General features: G+C 44.0%; 1 protein-coding gene across 1 annotated transcript in view; it reads right to left on the bottom strand.

Moving 5' to 3' along the window:
- Window positions 1–6,343: 6,343 nt before the first annotated feature.
- Window positions 6,344–24,939, bottom strand: part of LOC311138616 (ribonuclease 3-like) — a gene marked incomplete at both ends in the record, with an annotated part of 241,316 nt that continues 222,720 nt past the window's right edge. The window contains 4 exon segments of the mRNA XM_084173376.1: window positions 6,344–6,451; window positions 17,938–18,020; window positions 21,805–21,856; window positions 22,168–22,273. Of these exon segments, the coding sequence (XP_084029502.1) occupies window positions 6,344–6,451; window positions 17,938–18,020; window positions 21,805–21,856; window positions 22,168–22,273 (349 nt within the window).

The following is a 24,939-nucleotide window of genomic DNA, read 5'->3' as shown; positions in this document are numbered from 1 at the left end:
GGTCTATTCTATACGGATGCTATCATCCGCCCGTGCACGGTTTTCGGTGTCCTCAGAACGATAAAGACGTATTTTGAGCTCCGCTCGAAGGACCATTTGCCACGAGAATTTATATCTCTAATTAATCAAACTTAATGCTCTGAATAATTCCCAGAGGGTGTAAGGCTCTGGTTTAATCATGAATTAAACAAAGGTCCACAACCGGCAAGAATGATCTGTATGTTTAATCATGGAGAGCTCTGCCGCCAAAAAACACATATACAGCTTTTATACCCCTTGACACACAAAGGCACTTTGCTCCGCCCACCTTTAGGAGGCCTTTAAACAGTTTTTCAGTCCCCTTCATCCTGGAATGTTTGTCTCAGCAGTTTCTAACTTACCCCCTCTGTTAGTGGGTTTATAATGATAACCCTAACACAGTTCACACAGTCATCATCAGTATTGGGGTTAACAATTTTAGTCATAATCATAATTCCTCTATCAATCACACAACACAATGCCACAGATGTCGTTTTAGAGAATTTGGCAGTACATCCAACCGGCCTCACAACCGCAGACCATGTGTATGGCGTCGTGTGGGCGAGCGGTTTGCTGATGTTAACGTTGTGAACAGAGTGCTCCATGCTGGCGGTGGGGTATTGGTATGGGCAGGCATTAGCTACGGACAACGAACACAATTGCATTTTATCAATAGCAATTTGAATGCACAGAAATACCTTGACGAGATCCTGAGGCAAATTTTTTTAATGTTATCTGTGACCAACAGATGCACATCTGTGTGCCCAATCATGTGAAATCCATTGATTTGGGCCTATTGAATTTATATAAATTGTCTGATTTCCTCATATGAACTGTAACTTCGCTAAATCAATGAAATTGTTGCATGTGGCATTTATATTAGTGTTCAGTATATAATATGTGTGTTTGTATTGATTTGATGGATCCCAGGACTCAGGCAATTGTTACTGAGTAGATTGCCCTGCATAAATATATACAATGAATGAATGAAAATGCAGACAGATATGCAAAGTACAGAAGGCTCTTAGAGTCTGTAGTAGTGGCCACAGACTCAGTCAAGTTCTCTGTGCAGCTAGTCTCTTTGTTAGGGGCCTAGAACACTTTGTGTGACTCTCCATTTTCCTTCACGCTAAAAGTACTCTTTAATAAATCGCCGACTTGGACACATTTTCCTGTCTAAGAGGAGAGTGGAATTTTGTGTGTGTGTGAGTGAAAGTGTGTATGGAATGCACTTTAAACCAATTCCCCTAGTCTCTGTAGTCATGACCTCATGTAGAGAGCTGGTTCAGAGTGAGGTGTCATGGTTGTCTAGGTGACTAAGCCCAAATGACACCCTATTCCCTATATATTCCCCATAAGGCTTCTGGTAGTACACTATACAGTGCATTCGGAAAGAATTCAGACCCCTTGACTTTTTCCTCATTTTGTTACGTTACAGCCTTGTTCTAAAATTTATTAAATTAAACTTGTACACACAAATTCTACACACAATACCCCATAATGACCAAGCAAAAACAGGTGTTTAGAAAAAAAAATACTTGAAATATCACATTTACATAAGTATTCAGACCCTTTCCTCAGTTCTTTGTTGAAGCACCTTTGGGTATGATGCTACAAGCTTGGCACACCTGTATTTGGGGAGTTTCTCCCATTCTTCTCTGCAGATCCTCTCAAGCTCTGTCAGGTTGGATGGGGAGCGTTGCTGCACAGCTATTTTCAGGTCTCTCCAGAGATGTTCGATCGGGTTCAAGTCCGGGCTCTGGCTGGGCTCTCTGGAGCAGGTTTTCATCAAGGATCTCTCTGTACTTTGCTCCATTAATCTTTCCCTCGATCATGACTGTTCTCCCAGTCCCTGCCGCTGAAAAACATCCCCAGAACATGATGCTGCCACCAACATGCTAGGGATTGTGCCAGGTTTCCTCCAGACGTGACACTTGGCATTCAGGCCAAAGAGTTCAATCTTGGTTTCATCAGACCAGAGAATCTTGTTTCTCATGGTCTGAGAGTCCTTTAGGTGCCTTTTGGCAAACTTCAAGCTGGCTGTCATGTGTCTTTTACTGAGGAGTGGCTTCCGTCTGGCCACTCTACCATAAAGACATGATTGGTGCAATGCTGCAGAGATGGTTGTCCTTCTGGAACATTTACATTACATTTTAGTCATTTAGCAGACGCTCTTATCCAGAGCGACTTACAGTTAGTGAATTTTTTTATTTATTTTTATACTGGCCCCCCGTGGGAATCGAACCCACAACCCTGGTGTTGCAAACGCCATGCTCTATCAACTGAGCTACATCACTGCCGGATGTAGTCTCCCGGTCGCGGCCGGCTGCGACAGAGCCTGGATTCGAACCAGGATCTCTAGTGGCACAGTTAGCACTGCGAAGCAGTGCCTTAGACCACTGCGCCACTCAGGAGACTCACGGATGGAACGTTCTCCCATCTCCACAGAGGAACTCTGGAGCTCTGTCAGAGTGACCATCGGGTTCTTGGTCACCTCCCTGACCAAATAACTTCTCCCCCAATTGCTCAGTTTGGCCGGGCAGCCAGCTCTAAGAAGAGTCTTGGTGGTTCCAAACTTCTTCCATATAAGAACGATGGAGGCCACTGTGTTCTTGGGGACCTTCAATGCTGCAGAAATGTTTTGGTACCCGTCCCCAGATCTGTGCCTCAACACAATCCTGTCTCGGAGCTCTAAGGACAATTCCTTTGACCTCATGGCTTGGTTTTTGCTCTGACATGCACTGTCAGCTGTGGGACCTTATATAGACAGGTCTGTGCCTTTCCAAATCATGTCCAATCAATTGAATTTACCACAGGTGGACTCTTATCAAGTTGTAGAAAAATCTCAAGGATGATCAATGGAAACAGGATGCACCTGAGCTAAATTTTGTGTCTCATAGCAAAGGGTCTGAATACTTACGTAAATAAGGTATTTCTGTTTTTAAGTTTTAATAAATTAGCAAAAAATTATCAAAACCTGTTTTCACTTTGTCATTAAGGGGTATTGTGTGTAGATTGATGAGGATTTGTTTTATTTAATCAATTTTAGAATAAGGCTGTAACGTAACGAAATGTGGAAAAGGTCAAGGGGTCTGAATACTTTCCGAATGCACTGTATACTGAAGATAATATGGTGCCTTTTGGGACACAGCCCATGTCAGTTCGTTGGTTAGATTCCAGTCTGCATGGGCTCATCATGGAAGACTCAGAACCCTCCCTTACAAACACTGTCAAGTTGCGTTCCAAATTGAGCCCTAGCCCAGGGGTGTTGGTTACATTGTTGTCTACCAAGGGAGTAGGGACTAAGGGTTTGATTTGAAATGTAGTATCACTGTTCACATAAGGCCCGCCTAGACCAGGGGTATGCAAATCTTACCCTTCGATGTCCGGACTACTTCTGTTTTCTTCTGTTCTACCTGATAAATAATTGCACCCACCTGGTGTTCCAGGTCTAAATCAGTCCCTGATTAGAGGGGAAGAATGAACAGTAGTGGAACTGGATTTGAGTTCCTGATTTGAATTTGAGGGTCCAGGTTCAGGGTGAGGGGTCATCAATGTCAAGTTGACCAGGTCAATCTCTACCAGGGTTGTGGTTGGTTACATTCCAGTCTGCACTAGAACTCTCAGCAAGTGAAGGTCTCACCCCACTCCAACACGCAAACACCTAGATTATTCGGTGAAATGTTTGAATGAAGCAAATCGATAGTGTTTCTACTGTGGCCACTGCAGTCTGTAGTGTACTACCCCTGGTGAGGAGATTTCTAACACTGTAGTGGGAAAGCTTAAAGGGCCAATATGCGATTGCGACATCCATTTTTGTACTTTCAAATTAATTATATATAACCATTGATTCTTGAAGAATATAACTTATAAATATATCATGATCTTAGTTAAACTGTTTTACCCCAATCAGAACCCAAAATATAAGCTTGTTTTACTCCATTGTTTGTAAACAATGTAATTGTAAACAACATCTGAGTATTGCATCCATATCCCAGTCTATGAATTTGAGAGTGGTTACATTTCTCCAGACCCTTCTCTAAGCTGTTTACCTAAAAAGGTGGCGGGGTATCTGCTTTGTTGTTATTTGAATTGCAGATTGCCCCTTGAAGGATTGTATGCTGACGCCAATGTTAAAATCACCCTGAGTGCTTTCTCTCTGAGATTTGACAGAGGGAAGGGTGTTGATGATCAAACTGTCAGAGTACCAGATGGTGTATGAAACGTGTGAGGGGGTCTTTCCCTTGTTGCATAGGTATTTTTCCCCAATGTATATTTTCTTGAATCCTTGCATCCTATCTACCCCTATCTCCTTGGATGTTCTCCTCCAATACGGTTTAGAAGGAGGCAAAGCAATATGATGCGAGGAATCACGGAAAGGCTTCATATACATATTGTATAAAGGTTATGACTCACACAAAATTCTAAAATGGAGGAATCCAACGTTGTAATGCTGGATCAAAATGGCAGAGCACACACCTGTCTATATAAGGTCCCACAGTTGAAAGTGCATGTCAGAGCAAAAACCAAGCCATGAGGTCGAAGGAATTGTCTGTAGAGCTCCGAGACAGGATTGTGTCGAGGCACAGATCTGGGGAAGGGTACCAAGAAATGTCTGCAGCTTTGAAGGTCCCCAAGAACACAGTAGCCTCTATCAATGGAAGAAGTTTGTAAACACCAAGGCTCTTCCTAGAGCTGGCTGACCAGCCAAACTGAGAATTTATGGAAAACCATCTCTGCAGCCCTCCACCAATCAGGCCTTTATGGAAGAGTGGCCAGATGGAAAAGCAGAACTGAATATTTGGTACAGAAACCTTTGTTTGCAATTACAGAGATCAAACGTTTCCTGTAGGTCTTGACCAGGTTTGCACTCACTGCAGCAGGGATTTTGGCCCACTCCTCAATACAGACCTCCAGATCATTCAGGTTTCGGGGCTGTCGCTGGGCAATACGGACTTTCAGCTCCCTCCATGATGGCTAGGCCACTCCAGGACCTTGAGATGCTTCTTACGAAGCCACTCCTTAGTTGCCCTGGCTGTGTGTTTCAGGTCGTTGTCATGCTGGAAGACCCAGCCACGACCCATCTTCAATGCTGTTACTGAGGGAAGGAGGTTGTTGGCCAAGATCTCGCGATACATGGCCCCATCCATCCTTCCCTCAATACGGTGCAGTTGTCCTGTCCCCTTTGCAGAAAAGCATCCCCAAAGAATAATGTTTCCACCTCCATGCTTCACGGTTGGGATGGTGTTCTTGGGGTTGTACTCATACTTCTTCTACCTCCAAACACGGCGAGTGGAGTTTAGACCAAAAAGCTCTATTTTTGTCTCATCAGACCACATGACCTTCTCCCATTCCTCCTCTGGATCATCCAGATGGTCATTGGCAAACTTCAGACGGGCCTGGACATGCGCTGGCTTGAGCAGGGGGACCTTGCGTGCGCTGCAGGATTTTAATCCATGACGGCGTAGTGTGTTACTAATGGTTTTCTTTGAGACTGTGGTCCCAGCTCTCTTCAGGTCACTGACCAGGTCCTGCCGTGTAGTTCTGGGCTGATCCCTCACCTTCCTCATGATCATTGATGCCCCACAAGGTGAGATCTTGCATGGAGCCACAGACTGAGGGTGATTGACCGTCATCTTGAACTTCTTCCATTTTCTAATAATTGCGCCAACAGTTGTTGCCTTCTCACCAAGCTGCTTGCCTATTGTCCTGTAGCCCATCCCAGCCTTGTGCAGGTCTACAATTGTATCCCTGATGTCCTTACACAGCTCTCTGGTCTTGGCCATTGTGGAGAGGTCAGAGTCTGTTTGATTGAGTGTGTGGACAGGTGTCTTTTATACAGGTAACGAGTTCAAACAGGTGCAGTTAATACAGGTAATGAGTGGAGAACAGGAGGGCTTCTTAAAGAAAAACTAACAGGTCTGTGAGAGCCGGAATTCTTACTGGTTGGTAGGTGATCAAATACTTATGTCATGCAATAAAATGCAAATTAATTACTTAAAAATCATACAATGTGATTTTCTGGATTTTTGTTTTAGATTCCGTCTCTCACAGTTGAAGTGTACCTATGATCAAAATTACAGACCTCTACATGCTTTGAAAGTAGGAAAACCTGCAAAATTAGCAGTGTATCAAATACTTGTTCTCCCCACTGTATTTGCTATTATTATTTTTTACTTAAGACTTTTTTTTCTTCTTAAAACTGCATTGTTGGTTAAGGGCTTGTAAGTAAGCATATAATTGTAAGGTCTACACCTGTTGTATTTGGCACATTTGGCAAATAAGATTTGATTTGGAGGGAGAGAGGGATGGCGAGAGCAGTAGCTTACTTGTAGAGGGGGATGTCGGGCTCCTTGCCCTCTGTGTGCAGGGTCAGGCAGCACTGCTGGAGATGGGATTTAGGATCGTTCCAGTCCTGGTTCAGGATGAACTCCTGACACACACACCAAAAATAAAGACAAAACAAAGTTGACACAAATATAGTACAGCAACCATTACAGCAACAATCTCTCTCATTTCCCCCCTCTTCCTTGCCCATGCTTTCTTTCATTCCCTGACTCTCTTTCCCTCTTTCAACCTCTTGCTCTACTCTCACTTATTGCTCTACTCTGACTTTCTCTGCTTTCTCCATCTCCCTGACTTCTCTCTCTCTCTACGCAGTGGGCACAAATCACAGGCTACTTAAGAAAAAAGCGTCTCCTGCCTGCTTCTAGCTGAGCCAGAAATACAGATCGCTCTCTCTCTAGGTCTGTCTGGGAGTCTCCCAGGTGTACAGGCCTGATACAGCCAAAGGAACTTCTAAAAGCACTTCCATTAACAGGAAAGCAGCCTTGTTATAAAAGGGACACTTTGAATCTAGAACTTTCTGTTTCACAAATCTCTCTCTTTCTCTCTCTCTCTCTCTCTCTCTCTCTCTCTCTCTCTCTCTCTCTCTCTCTCTCTCTCTCTCTCTCTCTCTCTCTCTCTCTCTCTCTCTCTCTCTCTAAGGGCTTTATTGGCATGGGAAACGTATGTTAACATTGCCAAAGCAAGTGAAGTAGATAGTAAATAAAAGTGAAATAAACAATAAATATTAACAGTAACCATTACACCCAGAAGTTTCAAAAGAATAAAGACATTTCATTATTTTTGTCTTACTGAGATTTACTGTCAGGGCCCAGGTCTGACAGAATCTGTGCAGAATATCTAGGTGCTGCTGTAGGCCCTCCTTGGTTGATGACAGAAGCACCAGATCATCAGCAAACAGTAGACATTTGACTTCAGATTCTAGTAGGGTGAGGCCAGGTGCTGCAGACTGTTCTAGTGCCCTCGCCAATTCGTTGATATATATGTTGAAGAGGGTGGGGCTTAAACTGCATCCCTGTCTCACCCCACGTCCCTGTGGAAAGAAATGTGTGTGTTTTTTGCCAATTTTAACCGCAAACTTGTTGTTTGTGTACATGAATTTTATAATGTCGTATGTTTTTCCCCCAACCCCACTTTCCGTCAATTTGTATAGCAGACCCTCATGCCAAATTGAGTCAAAAGCTTTTTTGAAATCAACAAAGCATGAGAAGACTTTGCCTTTGTTTTGGTTTGTTTGTTTGTCAATTAGGGTGTGCAGGGTGAATACGTGGTCTGTCGTATGGTAATTTGGTAAAAAGCCTATTTGACATTTGCTCAGTTCATTGTTTTCACTGAGGAAATGAACCAGTCTGCTGTTAATGATAATGCAGAGGATTTTCACAAGGTTGCTGTTGACGCATATCACACGGTAGTTATTGGGGTCAAATTTGTCTCCACTTTTGTGGATTGGGGTGATCAGTCCTTGGTTCCAAATATTGGGGAAGATGCCAGAGCTAAGGATGATGTTAAAGAGTTTTAGTATAGCTAATTGGAATATGTGGTCTGTATATTTTATCATTTCATTGAGGATACCATCAACACAACAGGCCTTTTTGGGTTGGAAAGTTTGTATTGGGTTGGAGGGTCTCTCGCTCTCTCGATGTGTACTGGTTGTTTTGATACCAGACCCACACACACACTGGGCTCAGCTCCTCCATGAATGGACACCCAGCCTCCCAGGAGATCCACACACACAGCAATTAGCACACCACTGTAGGCTGTGCCATGGCCTTCACACAAGGCCACGGTGTGTGTGTGTGTATGCGCGCACTTGTGATGGAAGTAGCATAGTCTTTTTCTCAACCATTCTAACGAACCTGTTCATTGTAGAGACATAATCCCTTCTCTAAAGGGAGGGAGGGAGCATGTCCAACCTGTTCATTCTCCAGACAGATTCCATTCTCAAAATCTTACTGCTACTTCACATCCCCTGCCATCTAATACGAGAGGAGGCTTAACTGACGCTGTTTTTGAATTAACACCCACCTCACCCATCCCTGAAACACTTGAGAAACAACATCAACAGCGGCTTAGAACAGAACAGCACTGACTACCGGTCGGGGATCAATATCTAAACAGACACCAACAACCTAATAACATTAGCTAACATAGACCCGACCGCAACCGGCGCCCATTAACACTAGAACCTTCCCTGACTTTTCCTAAATATAATAATAATAATATTTTACATTGCTCAGTTGTCAGAATGTTTTAATCACAAACAGAAAAGTATTCAGAGGCTGTTTACCTTTTTATTTTCTTTGCTATTATTACCTTGAGGTGACAAGACAAATGTGCCGAAGGGCATTGGATTGGACTATTCAAGCTGATTTGGGTTTAAGTATTAGGTTGCTAAGAGAAGGACCAACTGAATGGCTTTCATGGAGGGTTGGCTTGACGACATAATAGCCCACACAATGTATTTTTCATCATGAGCAAAAGCAATTCATTTTCTACCCAAAGTTGCAAAGAAAATGTTGTGATTCATTTAATATATACAAGAGACCAGCAAAATGGATAAAATGGTGTGGTGGGAGTAGCAGGAACAGCGGCATCTAGTGGGCAAAACTTGGCACTTTCACACAAATGCATGGTAAAGTATGCAAGCAACTTCAATGGATAATTTCTCTGAACAGTTGGAAAAAACATCATCAGATCCACAGGGAATACATTACAAAGGTTGAAGAAGCAATACTCCAAGCAGCTGCTTTTTGTCACAATTCATGCTATCACAACAAGGAAATTAAATGGCAAACATGAGAAATTATTTGTCATTTAAGCATTTACATTAATTGTGTCAGTGGTGTACTGGATAGTAACATTTTTCAAATTGGCAGACATTATGCATACTCAATCATGGAAGCTATAATGCAATATCTTTTTTGGCATTTCAATTAGAATTTTGTCCAAAAAATGCATACCCATTTAGGAAAAGGAATTGCAAACATATTGATTTATCATTTTACTATTTTCATTTCCAATTGAGTTTCGGCAGCTAAATGCTTCCGTTTTCAGTGATGTATGATTTATTTCTCAACTAAAATTTGTGTGCATTTGGCGGCATTTTCCAATCTTGAGTGGCATGACAATAACAAAGTAACCGCGGGAAGTGCGTCGGCTATTCGAATGCATTGCTTGTTATGAGCCAGAAGAGATCATAACTGTCGATGAGCAACGGTTCCCAACTAAAGCTCGGTGCCATTTTACCCAATACATGGCCAACAAACCGGACAAATTTGGAATTAAGTTTTGGTTACCCACCAATGTCGAAACCAAGTTCTAGCTCAATGGCTTTCCATATCTGGGGAAAGATGAAACTAGGCCAGCGGGTGAGAGACTATCTGAGACTGCAGAAATGTGACCCTGGACAAATTCTTCACATCAATTTCCCTGTCAGACTAGTTGATTGCAAGGAAGACTAGCCTGCTCGGAACCGTGAACAGAGACAGGAGCTGCCACCCTCTGCGCAAAACAACATACCAGCGGTGCTGTACTCCACATCAGTGATGGAGAGTGGTAAAGTAACACTCACACTGTACAGATGTAAAATAAATAAATGTTTGCATCCTCAGCACCATGCATCCCACTGTTGCCATCGGCAGTGACCAGAATAAAAAAATTGAGACGTGACAAAGGTATGTATCTCTGCCATATACAGATAGCCTTTCCATCTGCCAAACACCAAATATGATCTCCTTTTATTATATTACATTAATATTACTCTTATTAATGTTAGTATTATTATTATATATATTTCAACCTTTTCTATTCTATTTTATTTAACGCAATAGGTTGGTGTGTATGCACTCGTACAGATGGCAAGACTGAACTGTATTCAAAATAAAATAAAATAAAATTGTATTGGTCATATGCGCCGAATACAACAGGTGCAGACATTACAGTGAAATGCTTACTTACAGCCATTAACCAACAGTGCATTTATTTTTAATAGAAAAGTAAAATAAAACAACAAAAAAAAGTGTTGAGAAAAAAAGAGCAGAAGTAAAATAAAATAACAGTAGGGAGGCTATATATACAGGGGGGTACCGGTGCAGAGTCAATGTGCGGGGGCACCGGCTAGTTGAGGTAGTTGAAGTAATATGTACATGTGGGTAGAGTTAAAGTGACTATGCATAAATAATTAACAGAGTAGCAGCAGTGTAAAAAGATGGGGTGGGGGGTGGGGGTGGGGGGGCAGTGCAAATAGTCCGGTTAGCCATGATTAGCTGTTCAGGAGTCTTATGGCTTGGGGGTAGAAGCTGTTGAGAAGTCTTTTGGACCTAGACTTGGCACTCCGGTACCGCTTGCCGTGCGGTAGCAGAGAGAACAGTCTATGAATAGGGTGGCTGGAGTCTTTGACAATTTTGAGGGTCTTCCTCTGACACCGCCTGGCATAGAGGTCCTGGATGGCAGGAAGCTTGGCCCCAGTGATGTACTGGGCCATACGTACTACCCTCTGTAGTGCCTTGCGGTCAGAGGCCAAGCAGTTGCCATACCAGGCGGTGATGCAACCAGTCAGGATGCTCTCGATGGTGCAGCTGTAGAATTTTTGAGGATCTGAGGACCCATGCCAAATCTTTTCAGTTTCCTGAGGGGGAATAGGCTTTGTCGTGCCCTCTTCACGACTATCTTGGTGTGTTTGGACCATGATAGTTTGTTGGTGATGTGGACACCAAGGAACTTGAAGCTCTCAACCTGTTCCACTACAGCCCCGTCGATGAGAATTGGGGCATGCTCAGTCCTCTTTTTTTTCCTGTAGTCCACAATCATCTCCTTTGTCTTGGTCACGTTGAGGGAGAGGTTGTTATCCTTGCACCACACGGCCAGGTCTCTGACCTCCTCCCTATAGGCTGTCTCATCGTTGTCGGTGATCAGGCCTACCACTGTTGTGTCGTCGGCAAACTTAATGATGGTGTTGGAGTCATGCCTGGCCATGCAGTCATGGGTGAACAGGGAGTACAGGAGGGGACTGAGCACGCACCCCTGAGGGGCCCCCGTGTTGAGGATCAGTGTGGCAGATGTGTTGCTACCTACCCTTAACACCTGGGGCGGCCCGTCAGGAAGTCCAGGATCCAGTTGCAGAGGGAGGTGTTTAGTCCCAGGATCCTTAGCTTAGTGATGAGCTTTGACGGCACTATGGTGTTGAATGCTGAGCTGTAGTCAATGAATAGCATTCTAACGTAGGTGTTCCTCTTGTCCAGGTGGGAAAGGGCAGTGTGGAGTGCAATAGAGATTGCATCATCTGTGAATCTGTTGGGGCAGTATGCAAGTTGGAGTGGGTCTAGGGTTTCTGGGATAATGGTGTTGATGTGAGCCATGACCAGCCTTCATGGCTACATATGTCAGTGCTACGGGTCGGTAGTCATTTAGGCAGGTTATCTTAGTGTCCTTGGGCACGGAGACTATGGTGGTATGCTTGAAACATGTTGGTATTACAGACTCAGTCAGGGACATGTTGAAAATGTCAGTGAAGACACTTGCCAGTTGGTCAGCACATGCTCGGAGTACACGTCCTGGTAATCCGTCTGTGAATGTTGACCTGCTTAAAAGTCTTACTCACATCGGCTACGGAGAGCGTGATCACATAGTCATCCGGAACAGCTGGTGCTCTCATGCATGCTTCAGTGTTGCTTGCCTCGAAGCGAGCATAGAAGTGGTTTAGCTCGCCTGGAAGTCTTGTGTCACTGGGCAGCTTGCGGCTGTGCTCCCTTTGTAGTCTGTAATAGTTTTCAAGCCCTGCCACATCCGACGAGCGTCAGAGCCAGTGTATTACGATTCAATCTTAGGCCTGTATTGACTCTTTGCCTGTTTGATGGTTCGTTGGAGGGCATAGCGGGATATCTTATAAGCGTCCGGGTTAGAGTCCCGCTCCTTGAAAGCGGCAGCTCTAGCCTTTAGCTCAGTGCGGATGTTTCCTGTAATCCATGTCTTCTGGTTGGGGTATATACGTTCGGTCACTGTGGGGACGACATCATCGATACACTTATTGATGAAGCCAGTGACTGATGTGGTGTACTCCTCAATGCTATCTGAAGAATCCCGGAACATGTTCCAGTCTGTGCTAGCAAAACAGTCCTGTACAGTGAGGGGAAAATGTATTTGATCCCCTGCTGATTTTGTACGTTTGCCCACTGACAAAGAAATGATCAGTCTATCATTTTAATGGTAGGTTTATTTGAACAGTGAGAGACAGAATAACAACAAAATAATCGAGAAAAACACATGTAAAAAATGTTATGAATTGATTTGCATTTTAATGAGGGAAATAAGTATTTGACCCCTCTCAATCAGAAAGATTTCAGGATCCCAGGTGTCTTTTATACAGGTAACGAGCTGAAATTAGGAGCACACTCTTAAAGGGAGTGCTCCTAATCTCAGCTTGTTACCTGTATAAAAGACACCTGTCCACAGAAGCAATCAATCAATCAGATTCCAAACTCTCCACCATGGCCAAGACCAAAGAGCTCTCCAAGGATGTCAGGGACAAGATTGTAGACATACACAAGGCTGGAATTGGCTATAAGACCATCGCCAAGCAGCTTGGTGAGAAGGTGACAACAGTTGATGCGATTATTCGCAAATGGAAGAAACACAAAAGAACTGTCAATCTCCTTCGGCCTGGGGCTCCATGCAAGATCTCACCTCGTCGAGTTGCAATGATCATGAGAACGGTGAGGAATCAGCCCAGGACTACACAGGAGGATCTTGTCAATGATCTCAAGGCAGCTGGGACCATAGTTACCAAGAAAACAATTGGTAACACACTACGCCGTAAAAGACTGAAATCCTGCAGCGCCCGCAAGGTCCCCCTGCTCAAGAAAGCACATATACAGGGCCGTCTGAAGTTTGCCAATGAACATCTGAATGATTCAGAGTAGAACTGGGTGAAAGTGTTGTCGTCAGATGAGACCAAAATCGAGCTCTTTGGCATCAACTCAACTCACCGTGTTTGGAGGAGGAGGAATGCTGCCTATGACCCCAAGAACACCATCCCCACCGTCAAACATGGAGGTGGAAACATTATGCTTTGGGGGTTTTTTCTGCTAAGGGGACAGGACAACTTCACCGCATCAAAGGGAAGATGGACGGGGCCATGTACCGTCAAATCTTGGGTGAGAACCTCCTTCCCTCAGCCAGGGCATTGAAAATGGGTCATGGATGGGTATTCCAGCATGACAATGACCCAAAACACACGGCCAAGGCAACAAAGGAGTGGCTCAAGAAGAAGCACATTAAGGTCCTGGAGTGGCCTAGCCAGTCTCGAGACCTTAATCCCATAGAACATCTGTGGAGGGAGATGAAGGTTCGAGTTGCCAAACGTCAGCCTCAAAACCTTAATGACTTGGAGAAGATCTGCAAAGAGGAGTGGAACAAAATCCCTCCTGAGATGTGTGCAAACCTGGTGGCCAACTACAAGAAACATCTGACCTCTGTGATTGCCAACAAGGGTTTTGCCACCAAGTACTAAGTCATGTTTTGCAGAGGGGTCAAATACTTATTTCCCTCATTAAAATGCAAATCAATTTATAACATTTTTGACATGCGTTCTTTCTTGATTATTTTGTTGTTATTCTGTCTATCACTGTTCAAATAAACCTTCCATTAAAATTATAGACTGTTCATTTCTTTGTCAGTGGGCAAACGTACAAAATCAGCAGGGGATCAAATACTTTTTTCCCTCACTGTAGCTTAGCATCTGCGTCATCTGACCACTTTCTTATTAACCGAGTCACTGGTGCTTCCTGCTTTAGTTTTTGCTTATAAGCAGGAATCAGGAGGATAGAGTTATGGTCAGATTTGCCAAATGGAGGGCGAGGGAGAGCTTTTTATGCGTCTCTGTGTGTGGAGTAAAGGTGGTCTAGAGTTTTTTTTCCTCTGGTTGCACATTGCTGGTAGAAATTAGGTTGAACGGATTTAAGTTTCCCTGCATTAAAGTCACCGGCCACTAGGAGCGCTGCCTCTGGATGAGCGTTTTGCTGTTCACTTATGGCCTTATACAGCTCATTCAGTGCAATATTAATGCCAGCATTGGTTTGTGGTGGTAAATAGACAGCTATGAAAAATATAGATACACTTTCTTGGTAAATAGTGTGGTCTACAGCTTATCAGAAGATACTCTACCTCAGGCGAGCAAAACCTCGAGACTTCCTTAGTATTTGATTTTGTGCACCAGCTGTTGTTTACAAATATACACAGACCGCCACCCCTTGTCTTACCGGAGTGAGCCATTCTATCCTGCCGATGTAGCGTATAGCCCGCTAGCTGTATGTTGTCCATGTCGTTGTTCAGCCACGACTCTGTGAAACATAAGATATTACAGTTTTTAATGTCCCGTTGGTAGGATAACCGTAATCTTAGGTCATCCAATTTATTCTCAAATGATTGAAGATTGGCTAATAGGATTGATGGGAGAGGCAGTTTACTCGCTCGCCGTCGGATCCTTACAAGGCACCCCGACCTACGTCCACAACATCTCTGTCTCTTTCTCATGCGAATGACAGGGATTTGTGCCTTGTCGGGTGTCTGTAGGATATCCTTTGTGGCCGCCTCGTTGAAGAAAAAATCTTCGTCCAATACGAGGTGAGTAATCGCTGTCCTGATATCCAGAAGATCTTTTTGGATATAAGAGATGATGGCAGAAACATTATGTACAAAATAAATTACAAATAACGTGGAAAAACACACATAATAGTACAATTGGTTAGAGGGCTGCAAAACGGCAGCCATCTTCTCCGGCGCCATTCATTCATATTACTTATTATAACCCTATTACTAATCGAATCTACAGATAAAATTGATAAAATGCATTACACAGTAATGTTCTTAATGTAAGGGAAATAGTCTATACGTTTTTAATAGGCAAAATAAAAATAGGCTAACATATCCTTGACTCTATCCAAACAATAAAAAAATTAAAAATTATAAAAAAATATCTTGTCATGCATTCGGAAAGTATTCAGACCGCTTGACTTTTTCCAGATTTTGTTACGTTACAGTCTTATTCTAAAATTGATTAAATAAAACAATTTCCTCAGCAATCTACATACCCCATAATGACAAAGCAAAAACTGTTTTTTAGACATTTTAGCAAAAAATTAAAAATATAATAAAAACGGAGTATTCAGACCCTTTGCTATGAGACTCGAAATTGAGCTCAGGTGCATCCTGTTTCCATTGATCATCCTTGAGATGTTTCTACAACATGATTGGAGTCCACCTGTGGTACATTTAATTGATTGGACATGATTTGGAAAGGCACACACCTGTCTATGTAAGGACAGTGAATGTCAGAGCAAAAACCAAGCCATGAGGTCGAAGGAATTGTCCGTAGTGCTCAGAGACAGGATTGTGTTGAGGCACATATCTTGGGAAGGGTACCAAAACATGTCTGGAGCATTGAAGGTCCCCAAGAACACAGTGGCATCCATCATTCTTAAATGGAAGAAGTTTGGAACCACCAAGACTCTACCTAGAGCTGGCCACCTGGCCAAACTGAGCAATCGGGGCAGAAGGGCCTTGGTCAGGGAGGTGACCAAGAACCCGATGGTCACTAACAAAGCTCTAGAGTTCCTCTGTGGCGATGGGAGAACCTTCCAGAAGGACAACCATCTCTGCAGCACTCCATCAAACAGGCCTTTATGGTAGAGAGGTTCACCTTCCAACAGGACAACGACCCTAAGCACACAGCCAAAACAACGCAGGAGTGGCTTTGGGACAAGTCTCTGAATGTTCTTGAGTGGCCCAGCCAGAGCCCGAACTTGAACCCGATCTAACATCTCTGGAGAGACCTGAAAATAGCTGTGCAGCAACGCTCCCCATCCAACCTGACAGAGCTTGAGAGGATCTGCAGAGAAGAATGGGACAAATCAATGCCCCAGGGCAGTGATTGGGGACATTGCCCTGTGTAGGGTGCAGTCTTTCGGATGGGACGTTAAACGGGTGTCCTGACTCTCTCTGGTCACTAAAGATCCCATGGCACTTATCGTAAGAGTAGGGGTGTTAACCCCGGTGACCTTGCTAAATTCCCATACTGGCCCTCATACCATCACGGCCACCTAATCATCCCCAGCTTCCAATTGGTTCACTCATCCCCCCTCCTCTCCCCTGTAACTATTCCCCAGGTCATTGCTGTAAATGAGAATGTGTTCTCTGTCAACTTACCTGGTAAAATAAGGGTAAAATATAAATAAAATAGACAATGCTGGCTGGCTCCTGTTGCCTATAAAGGCCCATATCCACAAAGTGTCTCTGAGTAGGAGTGCTGATCTAGGATCAGTTTAGCCTTTTGTATAAGATTATATGGACAGATCAGCACTCCTACTCTGAAATAGTTTGTGGATACGGGTCCTGGACTTACTGGAAAGGACAATATGAAAATAAAATATTTCCACCAGAGGAGTAAAGTTAGTGGTACTGTAGTGTGAAAAGGGTAATATAACCTAATGCAGCAGGACCTACTTCAGGTTGTCTTAATTTAACAATATTATACATACTGAACAAAAATATAAACGCAACATGTAAAGTGTTGGTCCCAAATACAGGTGTGCCAAGCTTGTAGGGTCATACTCAAAAAGACTTGAGGCTGTAATCGCTGCCAAAGGTGCTTCAACAAAGTACTGAGTAAAAGGTCCAACGGAAATTCAACTTCTGCTTTATCCTAATGCTTCATCCCAATTCATATCCAAATTAAATTACCAGAAAACATTTTGCTCAAAACTCCCCAAATACAGGTATGCCAAGCTTGTAGTGTCATACCAAAGACGACTCGAGGCTGTCATCGCTGCCAAAGGTACTTCAACAAAGTACTGAGTTAAGGGTCTGAATACTTATGTAAATGTAATATTTCAGTTTTTGATTTGTAATAAATTAGCAAAAAATTCTAAAAACCTGTTTTTCCTTTGTCATTATGGGGTATTGTGTGTTGATTGATGAGGGGAAAAAACGATTTAATCAATTTTAGAATAAGGCTGTAACCTAACAAAATGTGGGAAAAGTCAAGGGGTCTGAATTCTTTCCGAAGGCACTGTATTTCCACACATTTTTATTTATGCAATTCAACCTTTACAATTGTTCATGCACTAGTGCTTTTGTTTAGGAATACGGCAAATAATTTGACCTGCGCACCTTGCGGGTTGATATGCATCTGATGCGTATGCTAAAGGTTATGCCCAGCAACGTTCTCTAGTGGGTACTTACAGGCTGAAAGGCCCAGCAGTTCTAGTGTTAAAGATGACCAAAATAGGACCGCACAGCCATGATAAGAGCGTTAAGTAGTCAAGCATCACCTGCCCGCCACTCGTCAATGCTAGAGCTATTAGTGTTTAGCCATTAGCTCCTCTCGCCTCCCCTCTCTATCCGCGGTGCAGAGAGAAGAGAAGAGTGCTCATTGATTTGTGAGTGAGTGGCCTCTCTTGCGGGCGAGGGGAGGCTGGGCTGTCGTTGGGATCGGAGAGAGAGGGAGATCTCACCTTCAGGCATGCATGCTTACACACGCACGCAAGAATGCACAGACACACCAAACACACACACGCTCACCTTCAGTCGAGGGAAGAAGCAGACGTTCATGAAGGTGTGAATGTACTCCAGGTCCTTATCGATGTAGAGCGCTGCGATGAAAGCTGAGGAGGGGGAACACAACAATGAACCAGGGATGAAAGAGAGAGGAAGAGAGGTCTAGGCTACTTAACAGAGGGGATAAAGAGAAAGTTGATGTTTAAGAGGACACATATAAAGGCTGCTTTGTGGTTAAGAACAACATTAACACAAGAGAGGAAGAAATGGGGAAGTTATGGAATGGCTATACTCGAAGCGTGTTTACTTTGACTGAATGGAACCGGGTGGACAGCATAACACCCTGCATCCCACTGCTGGCTTGCCTCTGAAGCTAAGCAGGGTTGGTCCTGGTCGGTCCTTGGATGGGAGACCTGATACTGCTGGAAGTGGTGTTGGAGGGCCAGTATGATGCACTATTTCCTCTCGTCTAAAAGAATATCCCAATGCCCCAGGGCAATTGCCCTGTGTAGGGTGCTGTCTTTCGGGTTGGGACGTTAAACGGGTGTCCTGACTCTCTGTGGTCACTAAAGATCCCATGGCACTTTTCGTAAGAGTAGGGGTGTTAACCCCGGTGACCTTGCTAAATTCCCAATCTGGCCCTCATACCATCACAGCCACCTAATCATCCCCAGCTTCTAATTGGTTCACTCATCCCCCCTCCTCTCATTTGACATTTTAGTCATTTAGCAGACGCTCTTAACCAGAGCGACTTACAGTTAGTGCATACATTTTCATACTGGTCCCCAGTGGGAATCGAACCCACAACCCTGGCGTTGCAAGCGCCATGCTCTACCAACTGAGCTACACTCTCCCCTGTAACTATTCCCCAGGTCATTGCTGTAAATGAGCATGTGTTCTCTGTCAACTTACCTGGTAAAATAAGGGTAAAATACAAATAAAATAGACAATGCTGGCTGGCTCCTGTTGCCTATAAAGGCCCATATCCACAAAGTGTCTCCGAGTAGGAGTGCTGATCTAGGATCAGTTTAGCCTTTTGTATAAGATTATATGGACAGATCAGCACTCCTACTCTGAAATAGTTTGTGGATACGGGTCCTGGACTTAATAATAACGGCTACCATCAAAGCTGCATTAAATGGAAATTGGAAATAATATAAAATATACAGAGAAATATGATCTTCCACCATAGTTGCTGGAACTGTGCTCGAAAGGACAATATGAAAATAAAATATTTCAGCCATAGTAGTAAAGTTAGTGGTACTGTAGTGTGAAAAGGGTAATATAACCTAATGCAGCAGGCCCTACATACTGAACAAAAATATAAATGCAACATGTAAAGTGTTGGTCCCATGTTTCATGAGCTGAAATAAAAGATCCCAGAAATGTTCCAAACACACACAAAGCTTATTTCTCTCTAATTTTGTGCCAAAAATGTTTTACATCCCTGTTAGTGAGCATTTCTCCTTTGCCAAGATAATCCATCCACCTGACAGGTGTGGCATATCAAGAAGATGATTAAACAACATGATCATTACACAGGTGCACCTTGTGCTGTGGACAATAAAAGGCCACTCTAAAATGTGCAGTTTTGCCAAAACATCCCAATGCCACATTTTGAGGGAGTGTGCAATTGGCATGCTGACTGCAGGAATGTCCACCAGGGGTGTTGGCAGATAATTGAATGTTAATTTATGTACCATAAGCCACCTCCAATGTTGTTTTAGAGAATTTGGCAGTATGTCCAATCGGCCTCACAACCGCAGACCACGTGTAAGGCGTTGTGTGGACCAGTGGTTTTCTGATGTCAACGATGTGAACAGAGTGCCCCATGGTGGCGTTGGGGTTATGGTATGGGCAGGCATAAGCTACGGACAACGAACACAATTGCATTTTACACAAATACACAAACACACGTGATCCTGAGGCCCATTGTCGTGCCATTCATCCGCCGCCATCACCTCATGTTTCAGCATGATAATGCACGGCCCCATGTCGCAAGGATCTGTACAGTATTCCTGGAAGCTGAAAATGTCCCAGGTCTTCCATGGCCTGCATACTCACCAGACATGTCACCCATTGAGTATGTTTGGGATGCTCTGGATCGACGTGTATGACAGCGTGTTCCAGTTCCCGTCAATATCCAGCAACTTCGCACAGCCATTGAAGAGGAGTGGGACAACATTCCACAGGCCACAATGAACAGCCTGATCAACTCTATGCAAAAGAGATGTGTTGCGCTGCATGAGGCAAATGGTGGTCACACCAGATACTGACTGGTTTTCTGATCCACGCCCCTACCTTTTTTAAAGGTATCTGTGACCAACAGATGCACATCTGTATTCCCAGTCATGTGAAATCCATAGAATAGGGCCTAATTAATTTATTCAATTGACTGATTTCCTTACATGAACTATAACTCAGTAAAATCTTTGAAATTGTTGCATGTTGCGTTTATATTTTTGTTCAGTGTAATATCTAATATATGCCATTTAGCAGTACTTACGCCCTAGTCAAAAGTAGAGCCATCTGGTCAAAAGTAGTTCCATTTGGGAATAGGGTGTCATTTGAGATGCAACGAGACAGAATCTAGGCTCTAGGTACACTGTCTGTATGTAGCTAGCTAGAGGGCATGACTGTTTATATGCTCAAAAGCAGCACTCATTTCAGCCCAGACCCCTCAACCCCGCTGTCATCATCTCTGCTTTGCTCTGCCCTGGCCTTAGAAGAATATATGAGGATGCGAATAATCTAGTGTGTGTGTGTGCGTACTTACGTGTATTTGGACCCAGTACAAAGGTCTCGCTATTGAATATTGCCTTTGCACATTGTGTGTGTGTGTGTGTGTACATGTGAGCGTGTGTGTGTGTGTGTGTGCAGGTGTGTGAGGACGTGTGTTTGTATATGTGTGTGCGCACGGTGCATGTCATCCTCTTGTGGCTTGGTCTTTGAAGAACATCCACGTACATACAAAAAAGAAAAGAAAAGCTAAATAAACACCATATGGACTAATACATCACAGACCCTGTAGCGTGTAGGATCACGCCAGGCTATTTAATGTTTCACTCACTTTTCATATCATTGGACTGTTAAATATTACATTGAGATTCAAAGCTCCGCAGATGAAGATATGTCAAAACAAGACGAGTGCATTGCCCGCTCTAAAAGAGACGGCAAAAACATGATAAATATAAACATAGCAGAGGGGAAAGTAGAGATAGAATAGATAAAATGATGTGGGACGTATAAGCTAACTCGTTCTTAATGCCACACACACACACACATACATATCTATATAAAAAGTGGATGTGTTGAATGAGCACTTCAATTTGAAATCCATTTGAGTCCAAGTCTGTTTCTACTCTCGGGCAGGCCGGGACCATCACATCATCAGTACAGCTCTCAGTCTCTTAGCTATGCTTCACTGCATAGCTTTTATCCCATTGATGTCACATCTACTCTCCACTAATAAATATCTAACTGCAGATCTGTTTTTACTTAGCAGCTTTTAGTTAGGACTTTTCTATGACAAATTGGTTACAGCAGCACTGCACTGCATGCCCCCCCCCTCTCTCTGCTGCAGAGTATTGAAGGAAAAGGAACCAAAACTAAAGAGTGGAAATTGAGTTATTTTCCTTTCCACCATTCAATATTGATTGACAGGATGGAAAATGCATGACTGGAATGTTCCGGCGAGTACTATTGTATAAGAGGCACACAGAGACACCCCTATACCCACACACAATGTTACAGCAACATCCATGGATGGAGACGGTCTATCTGTTTTCATCTGTACTCCACAGTAATCACAAAAGAGTACCAACAAAGACCTGCTATTAAAGACACACTTTCCCATACAACAATAGGCTACCCATCTCGCTCTCTCTTTACCTCTGTAACACTTCCTTTCAGCACACAAAGACATGGAAAGAAAGGGGGAGGGCTACAAAGAGACGAGGAAGTATGCAAGTGCAGCAGGGGAGAAAAGGATGCAGTGAATAACACTGAGATGGACCAGAGAAAACAGAGAGCTATGTACAGAGGGAGGAACATATGGGGAGAAAAAGATGGAGAGAGCCGGAGAGGAGAGAGAGAGAGCAGAGACCACAGTGAGAGAGAGGAGTGCAAGATGAGGAGGAAGAAGAGACAGAGAGAAAGAAGGAAAGCGAGACAGAGAAAGATGTAAAGAGCGAGGGAACGAGATCAGGAGGAGGAAGAAGAGAAGGAGAGAGACATTAGGGGGTTTCTCCTTACTGTTAAGTGTCCTTCGTGGTGGTCAGGGAAATGGATGAAGAGGTACTCTGTAGCCACCAGCTGCATGATGGAGTCTCCCAGGAACTCCATTCTCTGGTTGTGACCCCTGAGAGAGGTAGAGAAACGGGGTAGAGATGGGTGAGCGGGGGGAGAGGGGTAGAGAGGAGTGAGGGATGGGGGAGATGGGATAGAGAGAAATGAAGGCCGGGAGAGAGGGGTGAAGAGGGGTGAGGGAGTGGAAAGAGGGGTTATTTAGGTGCACAGCCTCAGGCCTTCAAGTCAGATGCGTCTTCAACTCTCAGTCAAATCCACAGGGGCTTTAGCCTTAGTCTATACATCTGTAAGTTAAGAGTGACGTGCTGAATGTGATGCACTAAAGCACTAATGCGCGTGTGCACCCACGCACTACTCATGGGCAGCCCTGGGGAGAGACGAGAGCAGGCCCTGACAGTCAGTGACAAGCAAAATGTTATTACCCGCATGGAGAGAAGATTATACCGTTAAGGTTAAATAGAATGGTAAGCTTGGATCGGATCAATGATACCGCTGCACGTAGGTGAGTTTCAGTCGATTGCGTTGAATTAACTAGGACAAGCAGGCATGCACAGTAACCCCCCCCCCCCACCCACCCTTTCTCCCCCCACACACACACACACACACACACACACACACACACACACACACACACACACCTTCCAACATTGAACCCCCACTTATATCTATGTATGTGTTTGATCATATTCAGAGCCTTCTACTCCCTATGCAGTAGTACTGTGCTAGACAGGGGGGTGTACTGTACTGCAGTGTAGTAGGAGATGGAGGAGAAGCGCTGCACAGCGTTGCTCTTTAATTAAACAGAATTATAGATTAGTGTTGCAGATGTAGCTTGGTGCTGTGCCAAGGAGCCAGGGCGGGCAGCACAGACCACAGTGGGCAGAGCGGAGCGGAGGACGAGATATGTAGACATGTATTGAGTCCCAAATGGCACCCTATTCCCTTTTTAGTGCACTATTTCTGACCAGGGACCATAGGGCTCTGGTCAAAGGTAGTGCACTGTATAGGGAGGAATAGGGCACCATTTCGGACACAGACAGAAATATGAGGTTTAGCAGGTTAGAGCAGGAGATAGCTGAGAGGGAAGGGGGTAAAGAGAGGTGGAGGAAAGAGAGGAGGGATGAGGAGGGGAAATTATCACATCAAAGGTCAGAGTTTATTGTCCCATTTTTGCGGCGTCGACTGGCACATTTTATGTTATGCGGCATATCTGAACTGGGAAACTGTCCTGGAATGTGATTCATTAGGAGGGTGAGAGAGAGATAGAGAGAGAGTGCTGCTGAACGTCAATATGTGTGTGTTAAGATGACAGTGTGCATGTGTGTTCTAGAGAGAAGGAAAAAGGGCGAGGGAAAGAGAAAATGAGAGAAAAAGAGATCGAAAAAAAAAGCGAGAGAAGGAGAGAGAGATAGAGGGTCAGGGCAGAAGGAAAGCGTTTTAGTGTGAAAGCCACAAAGAGCCATCTCTCCAACACAGGAGGCACAATGCAGCGGTAGTGGGAAGGTAAAGGATGGTGGAAATTGAAGTAAAGTGTGAATCCCAGGTCTTTATTCTGAATCCCAGGTCTTTATTCTGCCCTGACTGATCTAAAACACATTTAACAGCTTCAGGAGTGCCGTGTTCCAGGGATGACTGCTCCATTTTGGAACACCTGTGTGTGTGTTCGTGTATGTGGCTCCTCTGCAACTTGGGAGGTATGTTTTCTTTAAAAAAATGTATAGCGTTTCCCGGCTCAGCAGGGGTCCGGGAGGTTGTTTGGGCCTGATCTGACTGGGTAGGCTATATATACCTGAGCGGAGCGGGGCAGGATGAGAGGAGCGGTGCAGTCTCTAGTGGTTTGGGATCATTGATCATGGCAGCCATTGAGTGTCCTGATCATTAGGGGCCTATGATAAAAAGATTGTGTCCCAAATGGCACCCTAATCCCTTTATAGTGCACTACTTTTGGATCAAATGTAGTACACTATATATGGAATAAGGGTACCATTTGGGAGGCAGCCAAGGGGATTTAGAGGGTAGAGTCGGGGGAGCAGAGTTTCTCCGTCTGTGTTTCTCTGCCGTTGTCTACTGTCTCTAGGATCTCTAAAAGGGGTCAACACACAGCTCCACTTCCTCTAGGTCAGCCTCTATCTAGCTACTTCTACTACTATGAGGTTACTGAGTATGTGTTCTATCTATCTACTTACACTACCAAAATGAGGTTAGTGTGCGTATATGTGTGTGTGTGTGTGGGGTCCTGTCTCCTCTACATCCTGTACTATCCTTTTGTACGACCTTCATTTTGGTTTCCAGTGTGATGAGATAGGGGTCTAAAGGTTGTCCTACATTGGAGGTGGGCAGACTCACATTGCTACCGACCTCTTGTTCTCAATGGACACAATTCACTCTATCTGAAGCGAGAACTGCATTGACCCCAACGCCCAGATTCAATTTCAAACTTACTTTTTTAGAAGACCTTCATTACAAACAGTTGATTTGTTTTTACACATCCACTAATACCTTTTGAGTAAAAATATCAGCATTAGGCTTGACTACTAGATATAATCACAAGCTAATGGTAAAGAATTGGCCAAAAACAAACTGAGTTATAAAGGGTTTGTATCGTAATCTTCACAGTCACGGCCACCTAATCATTCTGCTGATTCCCAATTGGCATATATCACTCCTCACCTCCACCATGCTAGCTGATGTGTGGTGAGTGTTCTGGCACAAAATGGT

The sequence above is a fragment of the Coregonus lavaretus genome (genome assembly GCF_964263955.1).
Source record: "Coregonus lavaretus genome assembly, chromosome: 2".
In the NCBI taxonomy this organism is placed as follows: Eukaryota; Metazoa; Chordata; class Actinopteri; order Salmoniformes; family Salmonidae; genus Coregonus; species Coregonus lavaretus.
The sequence above is the reverse complement of the archived record's forward strand: the minus strand, read 5'-3'. Positions and strand labels throughout refer to the sequence as shown.